General features: G+C 52.3%; 11 protein-coding genes across 11 annotated transcripts; 5 read left to right on the top strand and 6 right to left on the bottom strand.

The window, feature by feature from the left end:
- Positions 1-283: 283 nt before the first annotated feature.
- On the top strand, positions 284-802 carry BKA67DRAFT_660935 (uncharacterized protein; the record flags this gene model as incomplete). Its single annotated transcript, XM_046107720.1, has 1 exon — positions 284-802. The coding sequence occupies one exon, from the start codon at positions 284-286 to the stop codon at positions 800-802; it is 519 nt and encodes a 172-aa protein (XP_045956450.1).
- A 43-nt stretch (positions 803-845) lies between these two features.
- On the bottom strand, positions 846-2,320 carry BKA67DRAFT_573188 (uncharacterized protein). Its single transcript, XM_046103336.1, has one exon. The coding sequence runs from the start codon at positions 2,297-2,299 to the stop codon at positions 1,169-1,171; it is 1,131 nt and encodes a 376-aa protein (XP_045956449.1). The 5' UTR covers positions 2,300-2,320; the 3' UTR covers positions 846-1,168.
- Positions 2,321-3,416: 1,096 nt separating this feature from the next.
- BKA67DRAFT_573187 (isoprenoid synthase domain-containing protein) lies at positions 3,417-5,183 on the bottom strand. The gene is made up of 2 exons (XM_046103335.1): positions 4,693-5,183; positions 3,417-4,538 (listed from the first exon to the last, which is right to left on the bottom strand). The coding sequence occupies exons 1-2, from the start codon at positions 4,834-4,836 to the stop codon at positions 3,612-3,614; spliced, it is 1,071 nt and encodes a 356-aa protein (XP_045956448.1). The 5' UTR covers positions 4,837-5,183; the 3' UTR covers positions 3,417-3,611.
- A 3,194-nt stretch (positions 5,184-8,377) lies between these two features.
- BKA67DRAFT_573183 (tetratricopeptide) lies at positions 8,378-11,034 on the top strand. The gene is made up of 4 exons (XM_046103334.1): positions 8,378-8,749; positions 8,816-9,382; positions 9,431-9,563; positions 9,618-11,034. Exons 1-4 carry the CDS (start codon positions 8,652-8,654, stop codon positions 10,860-10,862), a joined length of 2,043 nt encoding a protein of 680 aa, XP_045956447.1. The 5' UTR covers positions 8,378-8,651; the 3' UTR covers positions 10,863-11,034.
- A 1,405-nt stretch (positions 11,035-12,439) lies between these two features.
- On the bottom strand, positions 12,440-13,355 carry BKA67DRAFT_537999 (uncharacterized protein; the record flags this gene model as incomplete). The annotated part of the gene is made up of 4 exons (XM_046100417.1): positions 12,440-12,601; positions 12,667-13,058; positions 13,113-13,182; positions 13,236-13,355. The coding sequence occupies 4 exons, from the start codon at positions 13,353-13,355 to the stop codon at positions 12,440-12,442; spliced, it is 744 nt and encodes a 247-aa protein (XP_045956446.1).
- A 1,538-nt stretch (positions 13,356-14,893) lies between these two features.
- BKA67DRAFT_349437 (60S ribosomal protein L36-like protein) lies at positions 14,894-15,500 on the top strand. The gene is made up of 3 exons (XM_046096349.1): positions 14,894-15,153; positions 15,208-15,289; positions 15,352-15,500. Exons 1-3 carry the CDS (start codon positions 15,014-15,016, stop codon positions 15,430-15,432), a joined length of 303 nt encoding a protein of 100 aa, XP_045956445.1. The 5' UTR covers positions 14,894-15,013; the 3' UTR covers positions 15,433-15,500.
- Positions 15,501-16,667: 1,167 nt separating this feature from the next.
- On the bottom strand, positions 16,668-18,245 carry BKA67DRAFT_520557 (uncharacterized protein; the record flags this gene model as incomplete). Its single annotated transcript, XM_046098191.1, has 1 exon — positions 16,668-18,245. One exon carries the CDS (start codon positions 18,243-18,245, stop codon positions 16,668-16,670), a length of 1,578 nt encoding a protein of 525 aa, XP_045956444.1.
- A 577-nt stretch (positions 18,246-18,822) lies between these two features.
- Positions 18,823-20,731, bottom strand: BKA67DRAFT_593748 (amino acid transporter-like protein; the record flags this gene model as incomplete). The annotated part of the gene is made up of 2 exons (XM_046104975.1): positions 18,823-19,650; positions 19,706-20,731. The coding sequence occupies 2 exons, from the start codon at positions 20,729-20,731 to the stop codon at positions 18,823-18,825; spliced, it is 1,854 nt and encodes a 617-aa protein (XP_045956443.1).
- A 1,071-nt stretch (positions 20,732-21,802) lies between these two features.
- On the top strand, positions 21,803-24,741 carry BKA67DRAFT_521209 (uncharacterized protein; the record flags this gene model as incomplete). Its single annotated transcript, XM_046098257.1, has 2 exons — positions 21,803-22,327; positions 22,402-24,741. The coding sequence occupies 2 exons, from the start codon at positions 21,803-21,805 to the stop codon at positions 24,739-24,741; spliced, it is 2,865 nt and encodes a 954-aa protein (XP_045956442.1).
- A 403-nt stretch (positions 24,742-25,144) lies between these two features.
- BKA67DRAFT_660927 (S-adenosyl-L-methionine-dependent methyltransferase) lies at positions 25,145-26,206 on the top strand (the record flags this gene model as incomplete). The annotated part of the gene is made up of 1 exon (XM_046107719.1): positions 25,145-26,206. The coding sequence occupies one exon, from the start codon at positions 25,145-25,147 to the stop codon at positions 26,204-26,206; it is 1,062 nt and encodes a 353-aa protein (XP_045956441.1).
- A 112-nt stretch (positions 26,207-26,318) lies between these two features.
- Positions 26,319-27,449, bottom strand: BKA67DRAFT_521618 (Sucraseferredoxin-like protein; the record flags this gene model as incomplete). The annotated part of the gene is made up of 2 exons (XM_046098292.1): positions 26,319-27,032; positions 27,126-27,449. The coding sequence occupies 2 exons, from the start codon at positions 27,447-27,449 to the stop codon at positions 26,319-26,321; spliced, it is 1,038 nt and encodes a 345-aa protein (XP_045956440.1).
- Positions 27,450-27,457: the final 8 nt, after the last annotated feature.

Below are 27,457 nucleotides of genomic sequence, written 5' to 3'. Positions count from 1 at the left end.
TATTTCAAGTTTTGGCAACACCTTCCTTCATTCTGCTATGATGACACAGTTGGACGATTCTCTCCTTGACTTCCCAATGCGCCATCTTCGCTACTTCTTTCTTTTCAGTTTAATACTCACTCAGAGGAAGCAGCCTCCGAAGCCCAGCAGGATGGATTATCAAAAAACCCCAACGTCCAGTTCTCCGGTCTTCCCCCCTTTCTTTTTCCCTTTTCTCGGTGGCCCGCGCGAAGCACTGATCGAAGCACCCACTTTCTGGCAGATACACTTCAACCTACTCACAATGTCGGTAGACACCGTTGCAATCATCTCTCTCCTTTGGGGCTTTTTTATAAACACCCTCGCCTTTCTTGCTGCCCACACTTCGCTGGGAGCATATATTCATCACCTCTCTTCCCGCCTAATGGAGAAGTTGAGGGAAAGCGGTTTCAAATGGCCCGAAACTCCTGTGACCCCCGATCGCCAGGAGTTCTTTGATGCCCTGAAGCAAATTCGTGATCTGCAATTGCAGAACTTGAACGAGCAGAAGGTGACATCCGATCTCCTGCGTGAGTTAAGGGACCAAGGCACGAACCATCATCCAGAGATTCGCGATGTTCTGTCGGAGTCACTTTGTCGTTTGACAACTATCTCGGATGGTTCTCACGCAATTCGCGAAGCTCTGGACAACCACAGGCTTCGGAAGGATGTACAGGTGGCGCTGGCATCTGAGGTGGACAGAATTCTTCGAAATCTTCCACAATCGATTCGTGAGGCAGAAACCCGACCGACGTATCGGCACCGACGAGTGGCGTCGGCGTGAAGGACCACGAAGCGTCTTACTTCCGCATAGTGCAAAGACGAGGGCTTTAGAAATGTGTTGCAACCATTATAAATACTTGCGTGGCCAGCACGAATACTTGGGCCAAGTTGCTAGCTACCACTGAATGCATCTTCATCATGTTCTCGCTTCTGCAGAGATTGAAGCAGTTTGCCTTCCTTATAAGCCTCCAAGCACTGTTTTGCATTCTTAAGCACAGGTCCATCGGTCTTCACAAGACTAGGGCCCCCAATATTTGCGAAACAGCCAAGTACCATTGCGCTGAAAGGAAATAGTTGTGACCGCCTTTTTTGTCTGGAGTTTTACCCCTGGCCGTGTACTTTTCGTTGATTAGTAGAGAAGCGGATTTCAGACTTTTTCCCATGATGCTTTCACAGCGCCACGGGGTACCTCTCGAAAAGGTGGTTTGTACCTGCTGGCCATAGCATGCCATTTCGGGTCATGGGGTGAGCGACAAGTACCCAGCCCGTGATAAGTCTTTGCTGTGACCGTCCAGCCGCGCTCTGTCGACTCAACAGAAGTTTCCCAGTCGGTCTCACACCTTCGACACCACCCTATGTCATAGTGTCCAGTGTTATTTATCAGATTTGTAGGTAACCCTACGCGGACTCGGTAACCTCTACCCCCGCCGACTTCTAAGTGTCGGCATATAGCAATCCCTTTAGTATTTAAATAAGTTTGTAAGGTGCCTGCGTCGGCGCTTCCATGGAAAACTGTATGTATGCAAGATATGAACAGCTCACCGTGAACTACCTTGGCTGCCCACACTTCTTTCCAACATACCCCATGTTCCTTGTCCTGGTGATCGTATGTAAATGTTAATAAAGAAGCAGGAAGACCATGTTGCGGGCCGAGAATTTGGTAATTCGTGGCAAGGCGGGCAGTACACCAGTGGAAGTAGAAACGACTTAATCCGAAATTTATATGAAGTGGCCCATTCGATTTTGTAGTCATGTGACGGTGAAAATGCAAGTGTTGCCTAAGCAACGTGTAGGTAGTGAATTGTGCGAGCTTTTGACCAACAACGCAATAGCTAACGCCTACGATATCCTTTTCTATGCGGCAAAGTAGAATTTCCGTGGCGTTTGCATCGAGGCGGCGGGCCAAATCCTGAACATGTAAGATATAGTACATGCGTTTGCATGTCAGAGCAAGGCAAATAGCGTCAGCGGCTGTGAAGAGTTCAGCGATGAGGAGTATAAGTTCAGTTGGGAGGAGCCCTAAGCTTGGTGCCTGAGTTTCCTGTATTTCTTGGACCTCTTGTGACTCTTCGGCCTCTGGTGTTGTTGAGATCGCAGTTGGGGAATCATGGTTGGACGAAACAGATACCGTCGATCGGGCCTGATTGGGAGCGGTGCGCCCAAGAGCCCAGCGTAATAGCCAAGTACACACCATTGCCGGTGTACCTGAATGGTAGAAGTAATGTGGAGATTTAAAGGCAAGGTCATGGGTCCAGGTTCGAAGAGTGTGTGTTGTCATAGGCTGATAGGTAAGAAGAGTCTATCATTGGATGAATTAGCGCCTATGAATTTCTCACGGAACCTCATCCCTCTCACTAAGAGGTAGCCTAGGCGTCTAGTTAATCCGGCACCGGTGCATCGAGCTTGTAGGGCATTGCGCCTCCAACTCCTTACCCGAATTGACCCTTCGCTTTAGGTAGGCCAATTAGTGGTAACTGTATTGACATGTTGTAGCTCCAAGAGCTACGACTATAGCTACCGTCAGAAACGTAAAGGCATTTTATATAACGTGGCTCGTGCAGCGACACTAGTGTAGTGGTGATTACGACTCCAGCGCCGTGACAATGATGATGGAAATGGTCGGTGAGTGTTTCGAGTGTGGACTGCTGTATACCGTTCGAAAACGCTTTCTAGGCCCACCTAGCCAGGTGGTTTATGTGGTAAACGTTTCTGTGTCACAGGCTGCGGGGCAAGTGATCCCTTCTCGCCAGATAGGTAGGTCCTTGAAGCGCTGGATTAGTACTCAGGTGGGTGATTACTAGGGAATCCCCGGTGTTGCATGTTTTGTTTTTGTATATTTGTAATGCTGCCTACTACTTTTTCAACATAGTGCCTCTGCTGAAGATTGCTGCGACTCGGAGAAAATCCATTTGAAAGTGACCTTATGTGCCTCAGAGATGTCCTCGAGGCGACCAAACATACTTGGAAACCATGCGTCTTTCGAAATATCTTGGGCCACGTTGGAAATTGTTTGAGCAACCTCACTTGGAGTAAGTGAATCTGAAGGCTCCTTGAGATTGTCAGAGAGTGCCTCCCAATCGTGTAGTTGCTCTTGATGGTAACTTGCTACAAATGAAGTAATATTGCTATATCATTGGCTAGACCTATAAGCAGCCTTCTTCGTGCTTCATCGTTATTGTGACAACTCTTACATCAAACAGGGCTAGCATATTTAGATTTGGAATGAGTGATACCAGGATTAGAATACAGTGATACAAAATCTGATTATTGTGGGCGAATATGGGCCTTTGTATCCCAACTGCAATGGCTCCATTCTGGTTGTAGGTTTTACACGTGCTTTTTCGGCAAGAGCACATACAAAATGTGCCTATAAATCGAAAATGACGGTCTGCAGAGGCTTCTTTAGCGTGTCGGGTTGATTGGCGATTGGACTGGAAAGCCATGTTTAACAAAGCTTTGAGTCACGGTTATAGATCCGGTGCAGCAAGACATTGGATTTCTAATCAAGACATGAAACCGTCTTGGGCGGTAAGAGTATTAGCAACTATCTATATATTATTGTTCATCAACTTGAAGTCAAATCTTTTGCTCTACTTGCTGCGCTTGTAGATTTTGTTCAAGAATGTCTCGAAGACCGACTTCTTCAGGCCTTCGTTTTCATCGATCTTTGCGATCTGTGCCTTGATCTCGCCCACGACCTTCTCCTCATACGCGTGATACTTGCTCTTCAAGTCCAGCTCGTTGTAGAGCTCCTTGATCGTTGCGACATCGGCGTCGTCCTTCTTGCCGTAGTGGGTCTCGATGATCTTTCGTTGCTCAGGAGTAGTGATCTTCAGGGCCTGGTTGACGAGCCACGAACACTTGTTGTCCTGAATGTCTGTGCCATCCTTGCCAATGACGTCCTTGGTTCCATAGAAGCAATCGAGAAAGTCGTCCTGAGCCTGGAAATACTCGCCCATGGGGATCAAGATATCCTCAGCCTGCTTAAGGTTCTTAGGTGTGGCAATGTTCTGATAGTGCAGGGACAAAGCGACTGGTAGGTAGAAACTATAGTATGCGGTCTTATAGACAACAATGTGACTCCACTTCTCCAAGCTGTAGTTGTGTAGGTTGGACTTCCCCTCGGGGGCCGTGAGCAAGTCGCAGAGCTGGCCGACCTCGGTCTGCCATGCTGTCTCGTGGAACAACTCGACCATGTCGATGTAAGCAGGGTGTGCCTTAAAGTACTGCTTCAACAAAAGGTAGATAACAGACTCAAGCATGAAAGCATCGTTGATGGCGACCATGCCGACACCCTCCTGACGGTACCAACAAGGCTCACCACGGCGGGTGATACTACTATCCATGATATCGTCAGAAACGAGGAAGAAGGCTTGAAGGAGCTCAATCATCCAGCCAAGTGTTGCGGTCGAGAAGTACTCTTCCTGAGTAAGTTCTCTTCCAAAAAGCTGCTCAGTAGAATCAGGCACGGACATGCCTCTGTTACACTTTCCACCCAGGGTGTTGGCCCTCACAGACTATACTCATGTTAGAAAGCTGACCGTGAAAAAGCGCAAGCGGCAGAGGTTAATGCTAATTTGATTCAAGAGTGAACTCAATCTAAGCCATACACTTGTCTTGCCCCTGAAGGAGCATAGGACAAGGGGTCAATAAGGAAGAGTGACTACTTACTCTCTCAAAATACGTGAGATACTCCTCAGGCAGTTTGTACTTCTTGGCATGGCCAAGAATTTGCTCGATGAGAGTGTCCTTGAAGACATTCTCAAACTTCTCATAAGCCAACTGCTTGGCTGACTTGTCCTGGGGCGAGGCCATGATGCGAATAGGTCGTTGAAATGCTATCTCAGAAATGCAGTGACGAGCAAAGAATGATGCAGAAGCCAGTTGAACCTGGATTGTACGGGACGAGGGCGTAACTGCCTAGCGGGGTTGCTCAGAGGTAGGCGGCAAGTACAGAAAGCTTTCAAGCTTTCAAGAGAAGTGAAAAGCGCAACGTGTAACGACGCGAGTGAACTGAGCTCAACTTTGCAGCTGAATACCCCTCAAGCGGTCCAGATATTATTTGCTGCTGCTGTTGTTGACCAGGTACACAATTCACAAGATTTGATTGAGATCAAGGGGTTTTATTGGCGCTAAAACCTATCAAGGTTAGCGTAAATTACATGTCGTTATTGGACTTCACCGGCCCCGCTCTAATGTGAACCTGGGCCACTAGAACCGATTTTGTTCCTTGACCTACCCACCTGCAAGACGGGGGAGATCAACTGTTCTGGATAAATACTTATATATATTAAATACCTAAACACTCAGGCTCGTCTTGGTGTTCCAATTTCACTCCGTTTGTCACAAAATAGTACTTCAGCCTGTGGTGCAAGTGTTGTAGGTTAGCGGTCATGATTTGATTCGATCTGATTCGATCGTCAGGGAAGCCGTGGGCGGCAGCCTTGCTTCGACCCAATCCCACGGTACTGTTTCAGTGGTTCTCTGGAATTGAAACACTGTGAGAGATTTGGAACCAAAGGGGAGACTTCGTCTTGCTGTGAGTTGGAGAAACCTACTTCGAAGTGACAAGGATTACCCGTATATATACACACTGGGAAGCTAGGTAGAATCGCTGACCTCGCATGTCCTCATAACTAAGCTATGAAGGCTGGATGCAACAGTGTATCCTTCCAGCTTCGAACCAAAAAGAAAAAAAAGTCTTTTACATGAATTCAGGCACCAGTGGCACTGCTGGTGTTGTTGAGGGCTAATGACTAGTTTTATTTCGAGACCTAAATGTATTTTATTTACCAATTACGTCACTCGCTGTGATTAAGATGTTACATCGTTCATATATCACAGAACAATTTTTACTATAGAAAAATTCATAGCAAAGCAACCCTTCCAAGCCTCTAATTTACGAACGGTTAATACAAGCACCAAGGGCCACATCAGCATAGAAACCTCTTAGTATCCACTCTCAACAGTCTTGGGAGAAGAGTATAGTACAAAGGTGCGTTGCTCGCCAGCCTGAGAGTTAGCCACGCGAATGTTAAGGAAAGAAGAGAGAAAATAATTACCCAACAGCTCTTATTAAATCGATCGTAACTGTCCCCATATCCAGCAGTGATGGTAAGGAGCCCCGGGGCAGACAGACAGACCAGACGAGCACTGAATGCAGTCAGGAGAAAGCACATTTAAGGGTAGTTCAGCTACCTTGTAAATGTCATTTTAATAGTGAAGACCCCACCGTCCTGACATAACTACCACCCGTGTGACTGTTTGTGATCTAGATTTACGGTGGCACCGGCGACCAGAGACATAAATCTGCCAATATCGAATGGGTACGAGGCCATAAGGGACATGCGGCAATGGCGGCGTCGAGGCCTACCGAGGTCGCCGAGATCATCCTTGACGGCTGCAGCCGCGTCTGCCTCCTGGATGTCCCAAGCCTTTTGTCAAGCACGCCGCCATATAGATTGGGAGGAAGACGTGACACTACCGCAACGCAGAGGCACAAATGAACGCGCCTGCCTTTGCGCGAGAAGGTGACGCTGAACCAGTGGTTCATGGATGCCATATGCTGCCCGCCCGTCAGAAAGAGGAAGACTGAAAATGGCCCGGCGTCAAAGTTATATGGAGCAAATAGCAGGGCATCACGTCATGAGTTATGCTAAGTTGCTATTTAGCTGCTCGACTATGAAATTCAGATGTCAAATCGCACTGTCGGGTTCGCACCTTCATAGCGCATTACGGGCACAATTATGTTTCCTGTCTGAGAATTTGAGTATCAACATAAAAACGAAGGACACATCTTCTGTTGTTTGAATGGCTCGTCGGTCTGATGCGTTTCTCACTCATATGCAACTGAACATAGGCTCATATGCGATTGCGTTAGTTTAAGTTTGTAAAGGCCTTGTACATACTACTCCTGGGGTTGTTTTATGAGTAATCCTCTCGCTTAGACCTGGTCAACGCTAAATCACCCTGAAGAACGACTTTTTCTATTTTTGTGGCTACTCTCTACTAAAGTAATAGTATCTTACGGTGGTGTTATCAGTTCTGTCCGGAAAGCTCGCACTTCGTGTCGTGGACAAGCTTTCATTAGACGTCTGCGAACTTGAGGCTCTTATACTTCAGGGCCCATTCCTCTTTATTCTGACAGATCGAAACGCCGCCGGATTCCTGTTTTGCATTAACAAATGCCTCCGTAATTTGCGAGTAGAACTACTTGAAGTGGCCAGGAGATTGGAGATTAGTGTTGTGATTTGGGCGCCCGGGAGCCCATGATGGTGGTACGGCCTTAAGCCTAGAGCTGGGAAAGAATATGTGAACTACAAGTTAATCTGGTCCCAGGGCGTAATACGTGTAGCGTAATACAGACTATAAATGGTCACCCCTATAAGGTGTTGCTTATGTAAGCGCAAAATATGTTGCTGATCACTGGAAAGACGACTTTATTCGGTCTCTGCTCTGGAAAGTAATTGGATCTAGTCATGCTGAATGTTAGGCAGGGCTATTGTCCTCCTTCGTGGTCTTGGGCATCTGCGTCGGGTCAAGCCAGGTTCAGCGGGCCATGCCCTCTAAAGTTCCACCTACAAAGGCTGTCAGATTCGTGGTACCGTGTCAAGATGAGCGGAATAAATCCTCGGGGTTCTGTCAAGGGGGGTTGGGTCTCCATCAACGCGCCTTTACTTGAAGTCACGTACAAAAGAGCAGGTTTAGGGCACGATTCTTGGTCAGTATGCTCGACGGTGAGCATCTTCTGCTTGCAACTAATGGCCACTCAGTATTTGATCTTGACACATACCTCGACATAGGGAATAGTGAAAGCAGGGTGTGTTCTGTAGTTTTTTACAGGAACCGCAAACCACGGTCCTTACGAGACATGATTGTTGGAGGGGTGGAATGGACTTCTGGCCAGAATGGAAGACGATTCGACGCATGAAAGGGATCATTCATTCTGGAGATGCCGGCTTCGGTCTGCCACCCCTTGAACACAAAGAGAAAACTTTGGTAATGTTCAATAGGAATAACCTACGAATCTATGTGAACAACCGACCGAAATTCTCAGAACCAGTCCTTAATCTATGACGAGAGCTAAAATACCACTTTACTGTGTACCGGGTCTGGCTTCCCCAGATCTGCAGTCTTGATGTAGTGGACCACGCTCTTTGACAAGCATCGGCAGCAATTCCGATGCGGAGCAAAGGTTCTTATTGGGGCCGAGGGGTGGATCTAACGTCAGATTGCTACAAACGGGACCTGGGCAGCGCGGCGCATGCACTTTTTAGTGGGCTTAGGTATGAGAGAAGCGCGTTGTTGGAGGGGGTCCCAAAGAGCTGAGCTTAAGAGCTTGACAACCGTGATCCGTAGAGCAAAAGCACTTACTGTCAACAAAGCTCCAAGTTAGATGTTACAATATACCGTCTCGTGCATGGCAATGAATCAGACCAACGCAACCTCTCAAAATCCAGTGTGACCTGTCCGAGTGTCTCCGTGTTCAATTGATTGCACTTAAGACACGCATGTGTTACTGCGCCCACCGACACTGACCGCGTTTCCTCAACGTTTACATTCTCACGGCGGCCGTCGAGACTCTCTGGACGAACCCCGATGTACCCATCAGCCTCAATACCCGGCAAGACATGGCTCTGAACGATCGAGAAACCTCCCAGCTCCGAAACGCTCTCCAAGAGGCGGTCATCAAATGCTCAGAAAGATGTCTTTACCAGTCATCCAAGTGGTGCGTCTGACCCGTTCCCAGCGCATTTCTATTAGACCTCTAGCTGAATCCGTCCTTTCACTCCAGGGCTGCCGAGCTCCTCAACGCGATCCCGGAGCCAGAGATAGACCTTGACAGTTCACAGCTTTCCGACACCGGTGCCTACGCGCCAGCTATCTTGGCCCAGAATGCAGACCCGGAGGAAGCACTGTTGGAGGCGAAAGAGATCAACAAATACCTGCTGGCAAAATCCTATTTCGAGTGTCGCGAGTTCGATCGCTGCGCAGCCGTCTTTCTCCCAGAGTCCATGCTTTCCGGCATCGTTGCCTCAAAGGAGCCCAACGCGGCATCCAAGGGCAAGGGCAAGGCAAAGGCAAAGGCGACAAAGGCAACGCCCACAAGTTCGAGAACCACAAGCACCCCAAGCCTACCTCAGATCAGCCAGAGGAGCTTGTTCCTTGCCTTGTATGCCAAATACATGTCGGGCGAGAAGCGAAAAGACGAGGATTCCGAAATTGTTATGGGCCCGCAGGATCTCGGCACTTCCGTCAACAAGCAGTTACTGACCATTGGCCGCTATCTGGAGGCTTGGTTCGATCAACGGAAAGACGAGGACGGTGAGGATGTCGATAGCCAGGGATGGCTGGAATACCTGTAAGTTGCCCCGAGTTTGGCCGCTACGCTCCGTCTGACTGGCGATAGCTATGGTATGGTCCTTGCAAAGCAAAAGAATGACGACCTAGCCATCTACTGGCTAGTGCGCAGTGTTCATCTCTTTCCAATGAACTGGGGATGCTGGCTCGAGATGACATGTCTAATATCTCGAATCGAGGATGTAAGTCTCTTTCATCCGGACGGAGAAGGCAGCATGACAACTAACACAACCCAGTTGAATCGCCTGATGCAGCGATTACCAGAAAACATCGTCTCTTTCATGTTCCACATCCACGCGAGTCTGGAGCTATATCAGCATGATGGAAACCTTGCCAATTCGCTGGACCAGCTTCTGACCATCTTTCCTACGTCTTCGTTCCTACTAACATGCGATGCACTTCTTTCATACCACGCCAAGGATTTTGTAGCCGCCGAGCAAGCATTTAGTCGGCTGCTGTCGCTCCATCCGCATCGCCTGGACTCCTTGGATCACTATTCCAACATTCTTTACGTCATGAACTCGCGCCCCAAGCTTGCATTTCTTGCGCATTTGTGTTCAAGCATTGACAAATTCAGACCCGAATCATGTGTGGTTGTCGGTAATTATTACTCGCTTCTATCGTTGCATGAGAAAGCAGTACAGTACTTTCGCCGTGCTCTAACCTTGGATCGTTCTTGCTTGTCCGCTTGGACTTTGATGGGTCATGAATACGTTGAGCTCAAGAATACTCATGCTGCCATCGAATCGTACCGACGTGCGGTTGATGTCAACAGGCGTGACTACCGAGCATGGTATGGTCTCGGGCAGACATACGAAGTGCTGGAAATGCATGCGTATGCGCTTTGGTACTACAAGAAGGCTGCGGGCTTACGACCTTGGGATGGCAAGATGTGGATGGCCGTCGGCTCGTGCCTACAACGAATGAACCGGAATCTCGACGGCATCAAAGCTCTGAAACGAGCTTTGCTAGCTGAGAGTTACTACGATACAGGGAGCAGTTTCGGAAGCGCCGGCAGTGCAGCTGGCGGCCTGCGAGGCGCACACATGGATCCAGATATCCTGCTACAGATCGCTACCATGTACGAGGCCCTGGACGAGGAAGAAGATGCAAAGGCCTATATGGAACTGTGCGTAGCACAAGAGGATGGATCAGCGGAAGGAAATGTTGGTGAAAGCATCACTATACATAACGACGATGGCTCAGACGAGGAGGGCGAGCGTCCAAAACCACTCGGGGACGGTAGCGGAAGGGAGGGGACCGGTGTCACACAGGCGACCAGCAAGGCCAGAATGTGGCTTGCCCGATTCGCAATGCGCAATGAAGATTACGATTCCGCGAGTAGATTGGCAAACGAGCTTTGTCAAGATGGCGTCGAAGTCGAAGAGGCCAAAGCACTGATACGGGAGGTGCGGTCGAGGACGGACGCTGGGAGGAATTCTCGGCCTGCTCTTGCTAGCGAGTTTAGTGACGACCCTTGACGAGTTCATGATATTCATACATTCACATGCAGGCATGGCATAGGCTGCGCGCAACAGCCCCAGACGGAGAAAATGGCATTTACAGTATGGCGTTCGCATAGAACAGCATCGGCTGGCTGGGTTATGAGCGGGGGCATCCCTGGTGTCGACTAGGCCAGTCAAGAATTGACTATTGAATTTTGAGCTTGTCGTCTTCGTTGGAAGTGATAACCTAGAACTCTGTCACTTTCTTGGCGCCGTATTCGCTAAGTCAGTCCGACTACTCAAGAACAACGTGACTCGCTGGTTTTGCAATGGGAGAAGTACGGGCGCTCCATGTCAGATGCCCCATGGATCCCACCCCCGGCTTTGCCTAGTTTCTCGTTTGCGATCAGATCCAGCAACGCCATCAACTCGTGTCAATTCCTCATTTTGGTGACGCCAGCCAGACCCCCGGATAACAATGGGCAAGCCATCGTCACGACAGGAAACTTCCAGTCGAGTTACAAATCGTGAGATCCACAGAGTCGACTGCCACCTGCCCATTATATCCCATGCTGTTCCGCTAGTTTCGTGCTCGATAGTTAGTTGTACTATGTGGAGAGTACATGCCCGACAACTGCCAGAGTCAGTCCAAGCATAGCATCTAAAAGCCCCCAATTAGAATTCAACGTCCGCGAACTATTGTGTGCACCGAACTCTTGTGTGCACCGTCTGGGGGACGGGATACGAAGTTCACACTTCCAATGGGCGCCCCGTCTCACCACCCGCCAACGCCAAGACCGCTTCGTCCACATCCGCGACTATCGTGAGTAACAAACAGCTCGTAACAATCTGGCTCGGTAACAAAAACTATTTGGGCCATGCAGCCCCAATTCCTCTCTCGACTAGCTCAAGCTTCAAAGCTCACACGCCAGCCCAAACAACCAGCTGGTGCCTTTTTCTTTTCTTTTTTTTTTCCCCTTTTCTTCCCACCCCATCCCAACCTCCCCTCGCGTGATGATACCCTGATGTTCCCGCTCTCACCCAACCCACGAAAGAACGCACACACGCTATCTCGACCCCTGTCACTGTAGGCACGAATGATCTCTCCCCCGTTAGCCCCACCATCGATTTGAATACGAGCTGACATCCCTGGGGGGTTGCGACCTTACCCTGCATGTCAAAAGAAGCTTATTCGTAGTCGCTGATTGCCGAGCTTATATTGCTGATAAGGAAATGCCTCTGCGTGTAAGCGAACCATAGAGAGGTTTGCGGCATTTCGAATGTTTTGGTAGTTTGGTGATCGGCCTGCTGATCGCACGTACCCGCAGTCGATATTGGGACTACATTGCAGCATTGCACCTGGCATGACATTGCGAACCACAACACTAACAAGTGAATACGAGGAAAACAAAGAACTCAGGTGAGCAAGTATCAAAAATTACTTTATTAGCTAGCCGCCTTGCGACGCTTGCGATCAGGCTATATAGGGAGCGTATTATGGCAATAGCCTGATTAGTTGGTAGTGTATGTCCGCTGATTTCCATACGCATGAGCTTAACTCCGGAGTGCTCCATGCCCCCATGCCCCATGCTCCATGCTCCTCGTAAGATCCATCAAATGGTATCATAGTCTAATGCGTTGCGCCAGGTCGCTTCCTTGGTCCAAATGATCGTGTAGAAGTTGTCGTAAAATAATGTCGTCCAAATGTCATCGTCTCTCTCAAAAATGTCAAAATCGTCGTTCATGTTCCATGTGTCCCATGAACTCGTTGCCTCCTGTAAAAATCTCAACCGTGCGGGCGGACCTAGACAGCAAGGCGTCTGGCCTACAAAGCCATTACCGCCAGTCCAGCCGCAAGAAGGGCACCGACCGGTCCAACTTTACCAGCAGCGGCAGTAGGAACAGTGGCTGGGTGCGAGGTAGTAGGCCCGACAGGAGTCTTGGATGGAGCACCACTGCTGGTGGCAGAGGCTAGAGTGGTTGACTTGCTGCTGGTGATGGGAATGATCCCAGAAATGTAAGTCGTAGGCGAAGGCGTGTAAGTGATCACTGTGGTACCGTTGCCGTAGGTAGGATAAATCTTAGTGGTCGGACCAGTCGGCTTGGGGCCTGGACCACCAGTTCCAGTGTAGCCAGTTCCAGTTCCTGGATAGTGAGTCTCCTCAGGGCATTCCTCCGAGATTGTTGTCGTGACAGGAGGAGGCTGCGTGACGGAGACGGTACAGGGACAGTCTGTGGCATCGTAAGTGTCTTGTTCGGAGATCTACAAAGCGTGTTGAGACTTACTTGTGATGGTCAAGGTGGTCTCCCGGGTGGCAGTGTACGTGACATTAGAAAGCACAAAGGTAGTAGGAGACTATACGACGTTAGCTTGCTGCTCGAAGGATACTGAGGAACATGCTGACGTACAGGACAGTAGGTGGTGTATGCAGTGGTCACGACAGTCGTCCAGTGAGTGCCTGTCTCTCCCCATGCATTCGCAACAGCGAACAAGCCCGCAACGGGCGCCAGGGTTTGGCTCAGCTTCATGTTGGTTCAAGTCGATGATGGAGCGAGTGTGTGTCAAGCGAATGACTGTCGTGTTACAAACGATTGTGATGTGGCTTAAGTCCTTGACGGATATGAAAATGCAGATGTTTCTTTTGTCTGGTATCTTTCCAGAGGAGGAGAGATATATCTATTTATTTTTTTCTGCTTTGCCCTCAACAGCCATACAGCTTCAGGGCAGGTGGGTAGATAGCGGTTGCCCACCCCAGCAACAAATACTGGCAGTCGGCGCACATGGTACTTTCCATACGGGCTTGGACTGTGACGTGACATGCGGCTCGTACTGTAAGTTGTAACCAGATGCAGTCATCCTGGTTTAGCCCGGTAGGCCCGACTTTCTCAATGGTCTATTGATTACACCCTGGTCACAATTCTCTCCCCTGGTAACAAGCGGGGTGGAGACATAGAATCCCGGTGATAGGTGGCATGGACTCGACCATACTCGACCATACTCAATTGCAGGCGGATATCTTTGGTTGGGCCTATCAAAGTATGCACGTTACTTGTTGCGAAAGCAACAGACTGCAAATGAGACATGAACAACACATCTGGTATTGTGTGACAACCCAGAAGGGGAAGTCGCCGCTCGATTGTGTCTTGTCTTGTGCTTACATGAAAAAAACGAAACCTGGTTGAGACACAAATACGAGGTGAGCTGATGGGCTTATTCATCATCGCTTGAAAAATGAATACGGTCGTTTGCAAGAGGACCATGCTTGCCAAACCCTGGACCATCAAGGAAGCCAGACCTCGTCTGAGTTCTGTAAATAGTCTGAGCCGAGGAAGGCGTTGCTTGCTAGGCCAGGTTAGTGTGACGCTGATGGGATGGTCTTCATGTTAGTCAGTGCCGGTGTGATTTTGACTACTCACTCTATCGGGCACCCATTAGTAGCATACAGATTAGAAAACCACAAGCTGCTGTAATTCAGGAGGCGGCGGATCTAGGATCACCAAAATGTGCATTATCAGCACTATATACGATAGTATAGATAGATGGTTTAGGTGTGCAGGTGATAGTAGGACTTAAGGCAACTGTGCCAATTTTTGGCTCTTGCTTTTTTTGCTTGTCATGCTCTTGCCGTCCCTCTTTCTAAACAAGGTCGCTGAAGAAGACGCGGGTTTGTAAAACGGGTCAGCAAACATGGGAGCGACAGATTGTCTACAATTGATTGAGCTGGGTTTCGCTAGTGAATATCATGGTAAAATGTGTGCGAGAAAGAGGAAGGAAAATTTTTTTTTTTGAATTGCCAAGCTTTGCATGTTCCCTTCGGTATGTTTTGCATTCTCGCTCAGCCCGTGTGGCTCTGCTATGTTAGCCGCTGGAACGCCTTGGGAGCGGTAGTCGCTATGTGTGCACCTGCGCCTGACGCATGAAGTGGGGCGCGGTGTCTGGCTCGCTACTATGGAGCAAGTTAATTATTAGTGTGCTATGTGTCTGAGAGATCTCACAGTCACATGACCTTGCCATGTTTCTACCTGGCCCGTGCCACAATTGTATGGGGCACCGAATTTAGGGTTGGCCACAATTCTCCAATCCCCGAAAATTCTCGCTTGAAGCAGCTCTTGCCTTTGAACACAACGGACGCCCAACGACGACCAACTTCGACGACTGCTAACGACATCAACAGCAAGCAGCAACAATGGCAGTTACCGGCAAGAACTATGGCGTCGGCGCCAAGCGAAGCACTCCTCTCGCCAACAAGAAGAAGACCGGCTCGATGAAGGGACACTTGAGCAAGCGTACCGCTTTCGTCCGCGGTATCGTCACAGAGGTTGCTGGGTGGGTACTTGTCTGACGATGAACACTTGGAACCAACGCTCATATCTCTCCCAGTCTCGCTCCCTACGAGCGCCGCGTCGTTGAACTGCTCCGCAACAGCAGAGACAAGCGCGCAAGAAAGCTCGCCAAGAAGAGGGTATAGCCGCCCTTCTCAACCCATCATGTCGAAGCATTGCACTAACCACCATCTTCTCGCAGCTCGGTACTTTCGGACGTGCCAAGGCCAAGGTCGAGCAGCTTCAGACCGTTATTGCTGAGGCCCGCCGTGCTGGTCACTAAACAACCTGTACATCTGGTTTCTTTGGCGTAGGGGCATAGGAAAGGGCACACGGACAAGAATTCGGCAGCATCAAACAGGACTGCGTTTTCGGCGACCCGACTATCGACTATCTTTTTGAAAAGTCGGAACGGCACTTAAAAAATGGCATCTAAGGCGGCTGGTTGATAGCTGCGGTCATTACGATATTTCACCGTAATTGATGTCAAAGCCTTTCCTCCAACCACTGGCACACGGCGTAGCTGAGGAAGAAATGAAGCATTTTGCATTGATGACTGATTACCTTGCGTGCCCTCACGCGAGTGAGCATGAGAACATGGAATGAGGTGCACACGAACGGGTGAATTAAGCTCTGGTTTTTTCCAATGGACCCAAAGGCATACGGTGATGACTTCCCATTTGGTTCCTTGTATCATTCCTGGAATGGTCTATCGCACGTTTTGACCGTGTGAGGGTTGTGATCTCTATCATGGTCTTCGTCTGTTGTTCCGCTGAGATTTACAGTCTGGAGCCTGTACCTGTGCCATGAACATTCTTTTTTGTTGTTCGTCGTCGTATCATCAGTGTGACAATAACCCACTGTTTCGCCATCCTGGTTCTTGTCTCCAAGCAACGCCAGGAACTCCACGATGCAACCCTCTGGTCGTTCGTCCCGCCAGTCCTTAGCAAGCCAAATGTGGCCGAGCACTGAGTGCGCCTCATCTCTGGTGAGCATCGTCGCCAAGTGAAGTCAGATCCGTTGGACGACTACTAGCTGGCCAGCCGCGGAGGTGGTGGCAGTCGCGCCAGTCTTCATCACGCTCAATTTTGGCATGTAAATGCTGACGCCATCTAATAATATATTGTCTTGGGCTGAGCAATATGTGGACGTTGGTTACATCTTACAGTCTATACCAATTAAACCTCCAGTGAATGTATGTTGCTCCATAGGACTCTTAGGGATGACGTCCGCCCAAGGTCCATCTTTTGTGTCTCCCTGTAACATTGCAAACATGCCCCCGTTGTCCGTGGGAAGGCCAAAGTTGCGCTTACTAACAGTACGGAGCAGATCTACGGGTTGAAGTAGGAAACTCCTTGCCTCTAGCACCTGAGCGTCTACCTCTTGCGTTGCGGGTCGCTGCAATCGCCATGCTGTGGCCATGAAATTTATGGGCAGATAGATACCGCCAGTGACGAGCCCGAGCCGCGCCATCAGCGTGAACCCGACATATGAGAATGCCTGCTTTGCGGAACCAGTCTACCCCGCGACGTCCAGACCAGGATCCCTGATCCTCGCCTCCTCCTCCTCCGTCTCCCCCTCCTTGTCGGGCTCGTACACGTATCCCAGCTCCTCGAGCGTCCTGGCCTTCTTGCCCCCCTTCTCGAACTTCATCTTCGCCTGCGCGTACAGCCCCCTCTGCCAGAACATCTCCGGACCCCACCGCGGCGGCAGCTTCCCCCTCGCCGAGTCCCTGACCAGCCAGTCGTGCATCTCGTTGATGTACTCGGCGTCCCCGAGCGGCGGGAAGACGTGGTACTTGCCCTGCTTCCTCTCCTTCGCCTCCCTCCGCTCCCACTCCAGCATCTCCCGCGCCGGGGGCAGCGGCAGCTCGTTCGCCCACGCCCGCGCCAGGACGGCCGCCTGCGCCTCGGAGAACGGGAAGGGGATGACCTTGATCGGCAGGGCCAGGAACGCGAGGGTGGGGTGCCGGATGTGGAGGAAGTGCTTGTAGAGCCCGTGGACCTTGCGGCCGTCCGTGACGATCTTCTCGCCCTCGCCCGCCTCTCCCTCTCCCTTCAGCTCCGCGTCCCGGAAGAACGGGAACGTGTACAGGTAGCCGGTGCAGAAGAGCACGGCGTCGAGATCCGCGACCTGTCTCCCGTCCTTGAGCTGCACGCCGCGCCGCTCGGGCAGGAAGTGCGATATCTCGGCCACCTCCTCGAAGCCGACGTGCTCCCTGACATCCTCGGGCGTGCCGGTCTGCGCGGACACGAGCAGCGGCTGCCGGCACACCTTCGTGATCTGGCTGGCGATGTCGAGGCCCGAGGCCGAGTTGCCCACGAGCAGGACCTTCTTCCCCTCGTAGCTCCGGGGCGTCCTGTACGTCTTGGCGTGCGAGACCAGCCCCGGGTGCGCGCGGTCGAACTCCCGGATCCCCGACAGGTCCGGCACATATGTCGTGCTGTAGTGCCCGCTCCCCACCACGACGGCGTCGTACGTCGCCGTCTCCTCGCGCCCCGTCGGGAGGTCCCGGGACGTCACGTCCCACTGGTCCTTCTCTCGCCCGCCACCGCCGTCGATCGCGACCTTCCGTAGCTTGATGTCCAGCACGCTGGTCGAGAATCGGATCAGATGCCGCACCTCGGCTGCGTACTCGACCAGATACCGCTGCACGACCTCGCGCTCCGGGAAGATGCGCAGGTCGGCGTCCTGCTCCACGGTGCGTCCCCTATCATCCGTGAAGGGCAGATCCGAGAACTGCATCAGCGTGTGCGGGATGTTGGTGTGGAGCCTCTCATACATGGGGCTCGGGAAGATGGGCCTCCCATCTCCCGCCTCCCCGTCTGTGAGCGGCGGGTCTGGAGGGCTCAGCGGGGAGGTCTGCGGGATGGGCGTTGCATGTGCTGGCGATGCGGAGTACAGCCATACGCCTCCGACCTGGGGCTGTTGCTCGTAGATTGTTATCCTCTTGAAGTGTGAAGAGCCGGTTGCCGGTGTTGATGAGGGCTGCGCGAGGAGATATTTGGCAGCTGCGAGACCACTGGGCCCGGCGCCGATGATGGCGACGGACTCCACGTCGAATGGCCCCGGGATGTCGCTATTTATCGAACCCATGGCTCCTAGTGCCGAATGCGAGAGATGCGGTGGCTGGTATTTCAGAGCCCGTGGAGATAGCGATGAGATGTGCCGGGGAAGCACGGGTATAAAAATGTTGGAGTATCATGTGAATATGTTTCTACACATCTGATGGTCGGGGCTCGGCCCGACTTGCATCGTAAGATAGTGGAGAAATGCTAAGGGAGCCAGATGCTTGCGCGATATGATGCCATCGCCGGATCGGGTGGAGCACCGGACTTGGATCGGCATCAACCGGCGCGGCCGTCGGGTCGTGTCACGCAGACCATGCCAAAGCAGTCAGCAGCAGCAAGATAGCAGGAAAATGATAAGACGAGGGCGGCGGCGCCACTCTCGGTGATTGTGTACATTTATGCACATCTTTAGACACGCGACCAAAACGGCCGCTTTTGGCTATTACAAAACTTTATGTATGCGCGCTCGACAATGCCAGTCATGCAAATGCCAATACTCATCCAAACTATGGACATTGAATACGCCTTTCGTTCCATGCTAGCCAATACACAACGCCATGGAAATGCAAATTCGAGGAAGGCATGCTGCACAACTATGCAACCTAGTTTTGCCATCGTTTCCAAAATTTCCATCCGGGCCTTGACTCTCCTCGTAATTCTCGTTTCGTGACTTGGTCCCGTCCGTGCATTCTCCAGAAGTACACAGGAATACCCACCAAGACAAAAGCGACGACGATCAATGTCTTCAGAGGCTGTGCGAAAACAGCTCTGCTAAGCAAAAATAAGCTCACGCAGCAGAATATGATAGGCGTCGTAATCCAGGTCTTGTACGGTCGTTCCAAGTTTGGCTCCTTGACACGAAGAATGATGAGCCCCAGGACGGTCAAAAAGTAAAACGTATAGCCGGCGACTCCATAAAAGGTGATGAGCTCGCCAAATTCGCCCACAGCGATGTAGGCGACAGAAAGAAGTCCATTCAAGACAATCGCATTCACAGGTGTAAAGAACAGACCAGTGTCGTCATCGCCAATCATGTTATGCAAGCGCTTCATGAACCAGTTCCTCGTTCTTGTCGACGACAAACCAGGCTCCGTCGATCTTACACCGATACGTCCAAAGAGGGCAGGGAAATAGCCTTCCTTGCCAGCTACGTAGACAAGACGGCTGCTGGTAAAGGTTTGCGAGTTGAGCGCGCCGAAACATGAAGCGCTTACGATGATGGAGAGAATAAGGGCGCCAATGGGACCAAAGACCTTGCCTCCGAAGGCCACAGCCACCGTGTTTGTCACGTTGATGGTGGAAATCGGCAAGACAAAAAAGTAAGCAACATTGGCCAATACGTAGCTCGCAATAACCAGCGGCATTGCCGTGTGGATAACACGGGGAAGATCACGCCCAGGATTGCGGAATTCTCCTACAACGTAGTTGGTCTATCATTGAGATTAGCGCGGATGGTTTCCCAGTTCCATGTCAGAGGTGACTCACGTTGTCCCACCCATCGTATGCCCATAAGCCTGCGTAGATTGCGACCGCCCACTTGCTAACGTCTGTGGTGGTTCCCTCGAACCACGAGTGGGTCTTCCAATCCTCGTTGGCAGTTCCAGTGACAGAAAAGCCGGTGAGAGCCACTACTATTCCAACAATAGTGACGCCAATAAGGGCAAAGAATTTGAGGAACATGAGCATATCGTTGAGCCGGGTACCCAGGCGGGTCGACAGGGCATTGATGAAGGTGACGGCAAAGAGTCCGACGAGGGCGACGCCCTTGTTGACCCAGGGGTTTATGGTCTCGGCCTCGGCCCCAATGGCAGCCCGCACCAAGTACTCACCCATGATAATGGCAATGATGGCAGCGCTTCCAGGCCTTAGCACCAGAACAGCAACCCATGTGAAGAGGAAGCCGGAGAGCTCCCCCATGATCTTGCTCAGATATGCCTGTGGCCCTCCGTTCAGTGGGATAGCACCACCCAGCTCGGCATAGCTCGCTGCTCCAGTCCAGGCAAGAACACCAGCTATGACCCATACGATGAGGGCTGCTCCCGGGGACCCAACATTTGTATTGACTTGGCTCGGGGACGAGAAGATGCCGGAGCCAATAATCAGACCCACGATCAAGCTCAGACCGTTCATATATGTGAGAGTCTTGTGTTTTTCAAGCGATGCTCCTCCCAAGCCGCCAGCCTGTCGCGCTGCTGAAGTGGGCGCTCCCAGGGGCGCATAACCATTGCCTGCCGAGGAAGACAGGGGGAATAGGTTTGCGGCATAGTCGAAGTTAGAGGCGTTCGAGTAGGTGCGGCCATGTCCATAGCCGCCACCGGGCCTCACAGCAGGGTTATTGTCGTCGAGTGGGTCGTCCTGTTCGAGGGAGAGCTTTCTCGAAGATGATATCGAGGGTCGCGAGTCGGTGTCTGAGTAGGTGTCGATTCCTCCTTGACTCGAAGATGCCAGCGACGCCAGTTCGAGGGAGTCCCGCGCGCTGGGTTGAAGACCAGAGGAGTAGAGAGCTGGCATTGTCGCAAACCAGATCTGCGTCGCCGCAGACACAGACTTCTTCTTGGATTATCTCTGCCAGGTATTGAACTTCGTTGCAGCCTACGCCATGTGCTCGAAGGTTAAGGCTGGTCACAGTTCAGAGCCGGTTGGGAAGAGAAGCGCAGCGGCCGCCAGGGAAAATTGGTAGTGGTTACGATGCAAATTGTATGTACGGTAGACTGTGTAGCGGCTAAGCGTTCGAATAGGTTGTATTAAGTGGTGGTGGGTCCCGTCGTTATAAGCCGCGGGTCGTGCAAGTATGGGACTGGAATCGTGTTATGTCGTTAAAGGATTCGCGCAAGGAAATATGTACGGTTGCAGGGAATTCACAAGTCAGTGGACAATGGCCATTATGCTTGGTGTTTCTTGTTTGATGCCAGCGTTGAGCTCGAGGCTCCTTTCTAACCCAGCGGGAAAAGCGCCCCGTGCCCATTGGCTAACTTATCTAGGGGGTAGTTTCGGCTCTTGCAATTCGACCCCCTGATCGCTTGTCTATTTCGCATGCCACCTTCCAAGGATGAGGACTCGAAGGGCTGATGCTTCGGCCGTGTAGCACCTGTACTTGTGGGTTCTTGCATGCACAGCTGTCACCTTCTCTTGTTTCCATGATTGGATACCATGAGCCTCTCCTGATCATGCTGTCTGACGGGTGTCTCTGGATTGCATGTCTCACGACGAAAAGCCATGACCTCAGATTAATTCAACGGCTTGTGGTTTGGGGCTTGCGGGCGTCCTGTGGGCGTCCACCCGCAGTGCGCTAGGAGCCCATGACGTTTCAATCCATGCAGGCCGACTCTAATAATTCCGTCCGCCTGGAAGCACTGGAATGGAATAAAAATAAGGAGAGAAAAAAGTTAAGCTTGTCCTGGGAGCTAGGTTAGACTACTGTACTGCACAAAGCTATCGGACCATACAGCACTTATCGCAAAGCTATCGCAAAGCTATCGCAAAGCGTCGATCTTTGCCCTCACGCGTCACTGGCTCGACGACGCGTCGCATAATGATCACCAAACCTCTATAGCACTCAATTGCGAACATGCGAGCCCCCTAATGCGCTCTCTTCTTTATAACGCTCCGGCCCGCTTCGGGCTTCGTGTAGGAGCCCTGCGCACCTGCATCTCGTCCCCCAGGTCCTATGCCACGCCTGTGCATCAGAAACGGAACGACCGCCCCCAGCTGAATCTACCTGCCCTCGACGAGAAATGGCGATCCAAATGGAAAGAGAGTGGTGCCCTGCACGACATTGCAGACCCTGAGCTGCGCAAGCCGGATGGGGACTCCCAGTCGGGACCCGGTGTCAAGGAGAACATGTACATCCTCTCCATGTTTCCGTATCCCTCGGGAAAGCTGCATCTGGGCCATCTGCGGGTCTATACCATCGCCGATGTCATGGCGCGTTACCACAGGCTGCAAGGGAAACATGTCCTCCTCCCGATGGGTTGGGATGCCTTTGGTCTTCCCGCCGAGAACGCCGCCATCGAACGTGGCATTGACCCTGCCGAGTGGACGAGGGACAACATGGCCCGCATGAAAGAGCAGCTTGAGGTCATGAATGCGAGTTTCGACTGGTCTAGGGTGAGTGGTCTCGGGTCGCATCCTGCTTGCTATAGCATTACGTAGTGTCAATGCTCATGTGACCGTGCCTACAGGAGTTTGCCACTTGTGACCCGGACTTTTACAAACAAACCCAGAAGATATTTCTACGTCTCCGCTCCGCCGGTCTCGTCGACCGAAAGCGCTCCGAGGTGAACTGGGACCCAGTTGAGAACACCGTCCTGGCGAATGAGCAGGTCGACTCCTCTGGCCGTTCATGGAGATCGGGAGCTATAGTAGAGCAGCGGTCGCTCGAACAGTGGTTCTTAAAAATCACCAATTACCAGGAGTCTCTTCTCGAAGATTTGAACAAGCTGGGCAAGGATGATGCATGGCCAGATCTCGTCTTAAGCCAGCAGAGGAACTGGATCGGTCGCACCAAGGCTGCCTACTACGATTTCAACTTGAACCTGCCCGAAGGCCAGACGGAACACTTGAAGATATATACGACACGCCCCGAGACCATATTCGCCGTGCAGTACCTCGCACTTGCGCCCCAATCTCCCCTGGTGCGAAAACTTGCTGAGAAGGATGTAGAGCTCCGTGCATTTGTCCAAAAGGCCGAGCAATTGCCCCACGACTCCAAGGAAGGTTATCTGATCCCGAATCTCACTGCAACGAGTCCCTTAAACGGGTCGGCGCCTGTACCAGTCTATGTAGCGCCGTATGTGAGGGGCGATTATGAGACGGGGGCGCTTATGGCAGTCCCTGCCCATGATCTAAGAGACTACCACTTCTGGAAGCAACACCAAGGAGACAAACCCATAGAGTACGCCGTCACCCCGGCCAAGGATGGATCCATTAAAGGTTTAGATGGCCCATATATCGGCACCGGCTACATGACTTCCCTTGCAAAGCCGTTTGCCCAAATGGATTCGGAAGGGGCTGCCGAAAAGATTGTCGAGCAAATCTCAACAGAATCCTCGGCCGCTCAGCCTGTTACCAAATATAGGCTTAGGGATTGGCTGATTAGCCGGCAGCGGTACTGGGGCACTCCTATACCTATCATTCACTGCAACTCGTGCGGTGCGCAGCCGGTTCCCGATGCTGATTTGCCCGTCACTCTACCTAGAGTTGACCATCACTGGGCCGACGGCAGAACGGGCAATCCTCTGGAGAGTGCCGAAGACTGGGTGAATACTCCTTGTCCCAAATGTCACGGCCCCGCAAAAAGAGACACAGATACCATGGACACTTTTGTCGATTCCAGCTGGTATTATCTGAGATTTGCGGATCCAAACAACTCCGAACAACCTATCTCCAAATCAGCATTGCAAAGCCATTTCCCTGTAGACATGTATATTGGAGGTGTCGAGCATGCTATCTTGCACTTGCTCTACGCTCGCTTCATCTTCAAGGCGCTGCTTGACGTTGACTATCCTGATGTGGCAGCAAAGTTGCCTCTTGTCGAACCTTTCAAGCGACTCATAGCACAAGGCATGGTCCACGGCAAGACATACACGGATCCTGATACGGGCAAGTTTTTAAAGCCTGACGAAGTAGATCTCTCAGACTCCTCCAACCCAAAAATGTCCTCTTCGGGCAAAAGGCCGAATACTTCCTTTGAGAAAATGTCCAAATCTAAACACAACGGAGTGGACCCAACGTCCTTTGTTGGGCAGTACGGTGCCGATACCACCAGAGCCCACATGTTATTCCAGGCGCCTGTCAGTGACGTGGTCAACTGGGATGAAGACAAAATTGCTGGTATCACGCGTTGGCTCAAACGCTTACACAACTTAGTCGCAGACTTGGCACCCGTTGAGGAGAAGACTGCTTGGGATGCACGAGAGTATTTCAAGCATCAAACACGGGCCACAGGCAACGGCGGGGATCCCGCGCAGTTTGATGCCGACGTCAACGTTTGGCGAGCAACTCAGCAGGGCATCGCCGCCATATCGCAGTCGTATGAAAAGGTATACGCTCTGAACACAGTAGTGTCACACCTGATGCAATGGACAAACACGTTGCTGGAGAACAGTGCGGCATCTGAACTGGTCAAGATTGCATCCGTCAGCCAGTTATTACGCATGCTAGCACCTATTACGCCAGCCGTTGCCGAGGAATGCTGGAGTATCCTGTATCCCAAATTGGACAGCATTTTTGATCCGAAGGCTGCCAATTGGCCTGTCGTCGACGGTACTCTTGATCTGCTCACACAATCCTTCATCAAGTGTGCTGTTCAGGTCAATGGCAAACTGCGGTGTGTTGTGCAGGTCACGAAGCCATCGGACGAGCTGAAGCAAGGCAGTACGGACTGGAAAGACTGGTTCGTAAATCAAATCAAGGAGTCCGGCGAGGCGCAAAACAAGATGATGAAGCCCGACTGTGATATACGACAAGCAAGGAAGACCATCGTCGTAAAGAATGGTCAGACGGTCAACTTTGTACTATAGATGAAGGATGCGTACCATGTCGCTACGGTCCTTGGATTTTCATTTATGTAGATACCTAGCTCCACAAGCACGCGCAGAAGCACCGTGTAACATATATTTTGTATATAAATAGAACGTGTACAATTGCTACGATTGGCTGCGTAATACACGACCTGGCTTTTCACACCGAGGCTATCTAGTTAGTCTTTGTTGATCTTACCTGCCAGCCAAGCTTCAGATGCTGCAGGAACGTGGGACCCTGCATTTTAGCGGCCCGTCCCCCGGATGCAGCCCTTGAAGATCACTTTGTGTCTACTACATTCACCCCCTTCTCTAGTCAATACCGACAACCAGGCGCCACTTCAAAGCTCGCTTTACCATAAGTCTATGAATGCTTTCCTGAATTAATTCCCAGTCATAACGGATGCCCCGTCTTCCCCCCTCCCTGCTCTATCGTGCCCACAGAATCTCGCCCCATCTCAAGACCCTCCTGCCGGCATGCCGGGATCTTGAGTCGGCGCAGAACGAGCTGCGCTGGATCAGGGAGCACGCCGCCTCTTCCGCCTCTTCTCGGCCCAGCTCATCGTCGGCAACCACCAGCGCGGAGGCCACGACCGCCCGCCTCGTCGCCCAGCGCGGCCGCGGCGCACCCCTGCAGTACGTGCTGGGCTCGCAGCCCTTCGGGAGCCTGGACCTGAAGTGCGGCAGGGGCGTCCTGATCCCCCGCCCGGAGACCGAGGCCTACGTGTACCACCTGGCGGAGCGGCTGCGCAGCGGCGCGCTCCCGGGCGTGCGGCCCGGCCGCGGGGACCTGCGGATCTTGGACCTGTGCACGGGCACGGGCTGCATCGCGCTGCTCCTGCACGAGCGGCTGCGCGGCAAGTTCCCGGAGGTCCGGGCCGCGGGGCTCGACGTCAGCGCGGCGGCAGTGCGGCTGGCCAGGGAGAACCTGCGTAGGAACGTGGAGGGGGGAGTCCTGCCCGAGGGGGCGGGCGTGGTCTTCGGGCGGGCGGACATCTTCGCGGACGACTGGCGCCGGCACGTGCCGGGCGGCGCGGTGGACGTCCTCGTGTCGAACCCGCCCTACATCTCGGCCGAGGGCTTCGACGGCGGCACGGGCCGCTCGGTGCGCAACTTTGAGCCGAAGCTCGCGCTGGTGCCGGGCGAGGGGCTGAGAGCTGCTGCGGAGTCCCTGCGCTGTGAGCTGGCGGATGTGTTCTATGCCCGTTTGTTTGAGATTGCAGGGGAGCTCGAGCCGAGGGTCATGCTGTTCGAGGTTGGCGATATGGAGCAAGCGATGAGGGTGGTGAGGATGGCTACACGGATAGGCAGTGGGGATGAGTTGGGCTGCGAAATATGGAGAGATGAGCCAGCCACAGGCGAATCGGAGACTTGCTTGCTAGATCCTCAAGGTCCTGAGCTGACCATTCGTGGAGAGGGGCACGGAAGGTCAGTCGTGGTATACCGCAAACTCGGCGGCGGTTGAAATGCGATGTAAGATGGAGATGTGGTCTTGAGATTAATACCGACTCGCTGGTCGATGCGTATACACTACTATACACACGTCACGCAGACGTGGACGCGGGTCTAGGTCCTGTCTATAACCTAACTATTTCACCTCCCTGCTTGATGGCACCTCTGAAATGATCACTTACAATATTGCCCTTGACCAATGTCTCCTCGATCAAGCCTTCCACATGCTTCGGCTCGACCCTTCCGTACCAAACTCCATGACCGGCCAGTGGATGCTGCCTCGCATCCTTTGTGTTTACAGTCGGCGGCACGTACATGATCACATTCCCGGCGAATTTGTGTCCGCCAATGTGGCTAATCAGACCTACGCGGGCCGTCGAAGGCGCATCACCTGTCGTTCCCGAAAGCGCGGGAGCCGACACGCTCTCGTCGATAAGGGGGCCTCTCATGACCTCGAACCCGGCCTTGGGCAGCTTGTCCTCGAACTCCTGCTGGAGAACGGGACCCATGACGCCGCAGCGCTGGTCCCGCCCGCCGTGGCCGCAGATGAGAACGAGCACATCCTGCACGTCGCGCACGCCGTAAAGCAGATGTTGGTAAGCCTGCTTCCGTACCATGCGGTCCTTGTGGATAGGCGAGAGCCCGTCGTGCATGGGGTGCAGCTTCTCGGGCTGGAGGAAGCCCCTGACGAGGGCTTGTACGGAGTCGAAAGACACGCGGGGGAGGAAGGGGATGTACTTGAAGCTCGGAACAAGGTAGGCGGAGGTGGTCTGGACTTCCGGACGCCTCGAGACCGAGGAGGGAAAAGACGAGTTGAGTACGGAGACATTGTGGAATGGCTAGAAGGAGGGAAGAAGCACTTACCGTCAGCGACATGGCCTGTAGGTTGCCCGGGAGATGGTGTCTGGCGTCACTCGGCCAAAAGCACTCACATCGCTGTATACTCCTCCCCTGCCGATAAGCTCCTTCAGGTCTGCTGCGAGATTGTCGCCGCCGTTGTCTTCTTCTATGCGCGAGGGCCAGTCATGTTTGCCGGTACATATTAACACCTGCTCGGCGTAGCTGGTAATCAGACCGTTCAGGCTTCGGTGGTGGTCGATAGGCAGGCCCTCAGGCATGGCTGGCGTCTCGGCGCAATCGCATGTTGGCGATGGACATTTGGCGATCGTATTGATGTAGCGAGGTGTAGGAAGTGATGTTCTGAAGGCGTGATTTATCGAGCGACTGCGCAATGGTCGCCAGCATCGAAGCGACATGGTGGTGG

Source organism: Truncatella angustata, assembly GCF_020726525.1.
Source record: "Truncatella angustata strain MPI-SDFR-AT-0073 chromosome Unknown BKA67scaffold_6, whole genome shotgun sequence".
NCBI lineage: Eukaryota > Fungi > Ascomycota > Sordariomycetes > Amphisphaeriales > Sporocadaceae > Truncatella > Truncatella angustata.
The sequence above is the reverse complement of the archived record's forward strand: the minus strand, read 5'-3'. Positions and strand labels throughout refer to the sequence as shown.

Excerpts from the sequence above, each read along its gene's own strand:
- BKA67DRAFT_349437 (XM_046096349.1), top strand. The coding sequence starts at position 15,014 with ATGGCAGTTACCGGCAAGAACTATGGCGTCGGCGCCAAGCGAAGCACT. Across the intron at positions 15,154-15,207 it reads ATCGTCACAGAGGTTGCTGG|TCTCGCTCCCTACGAGCGCC; the intron begins GTGGGTACTTGT and ends TATCTCTCCCAG. Across the intron at positions 15,290-15,351 it reads GAAAGCTCGCCAAGAAGAGG|CTCGGTACTTTCGGACGTGC; the intron begins GTATAGCCGCCC and ends ATCTTCTCGCAG.
- BKA67DRAFT_573187 (XM_046103335.1), bottom strand. The coding sequence starts at position 4,836 with ATGGCCTCGCCCCAGGACAAGTCAGCCAAGCAGTTGGCTTATGAGAAG. Across the intron at positions 4,539-4,692 it reads ATCTCACGTATTTTGAGAGA|TCTGTGAGGGCCAACACCCT; the intron begins GTAAGTAGTCAC and ends ACATGAGTATAG.
- BKA67DRAFT_573183 (XM_046103334.1), top strand. The coding sequence starts at position 8,652 with ATGGCTCTGAACGATCGAGAAACCTCCCAGCTCCGAAACGCTCTCCAA. Across the intron at positions 9,383-9,430 it reads CAGGGATGGCTGGAATACCT|CTATGGTATGGTCCTTGCAA; the intron begins GTAAGTTGCCCC and ends GACTGGCGATAG. Across the intron at positions 9,564-9,617 it reads TAATATCTCGAATCGAGGAT|TTGAATCGCCTGATGCAGCG; the intron begins GTAAGTCTCTTT and ends AACACAACCCAG.
- BKA67DRAFT_573188 (XM_046103336.1), bottom strand. The coding sequence starts at position 2,299 with ATGACAACACACACTCTTCGAACCTGGACCCATGACCTTGCCTTTAAA.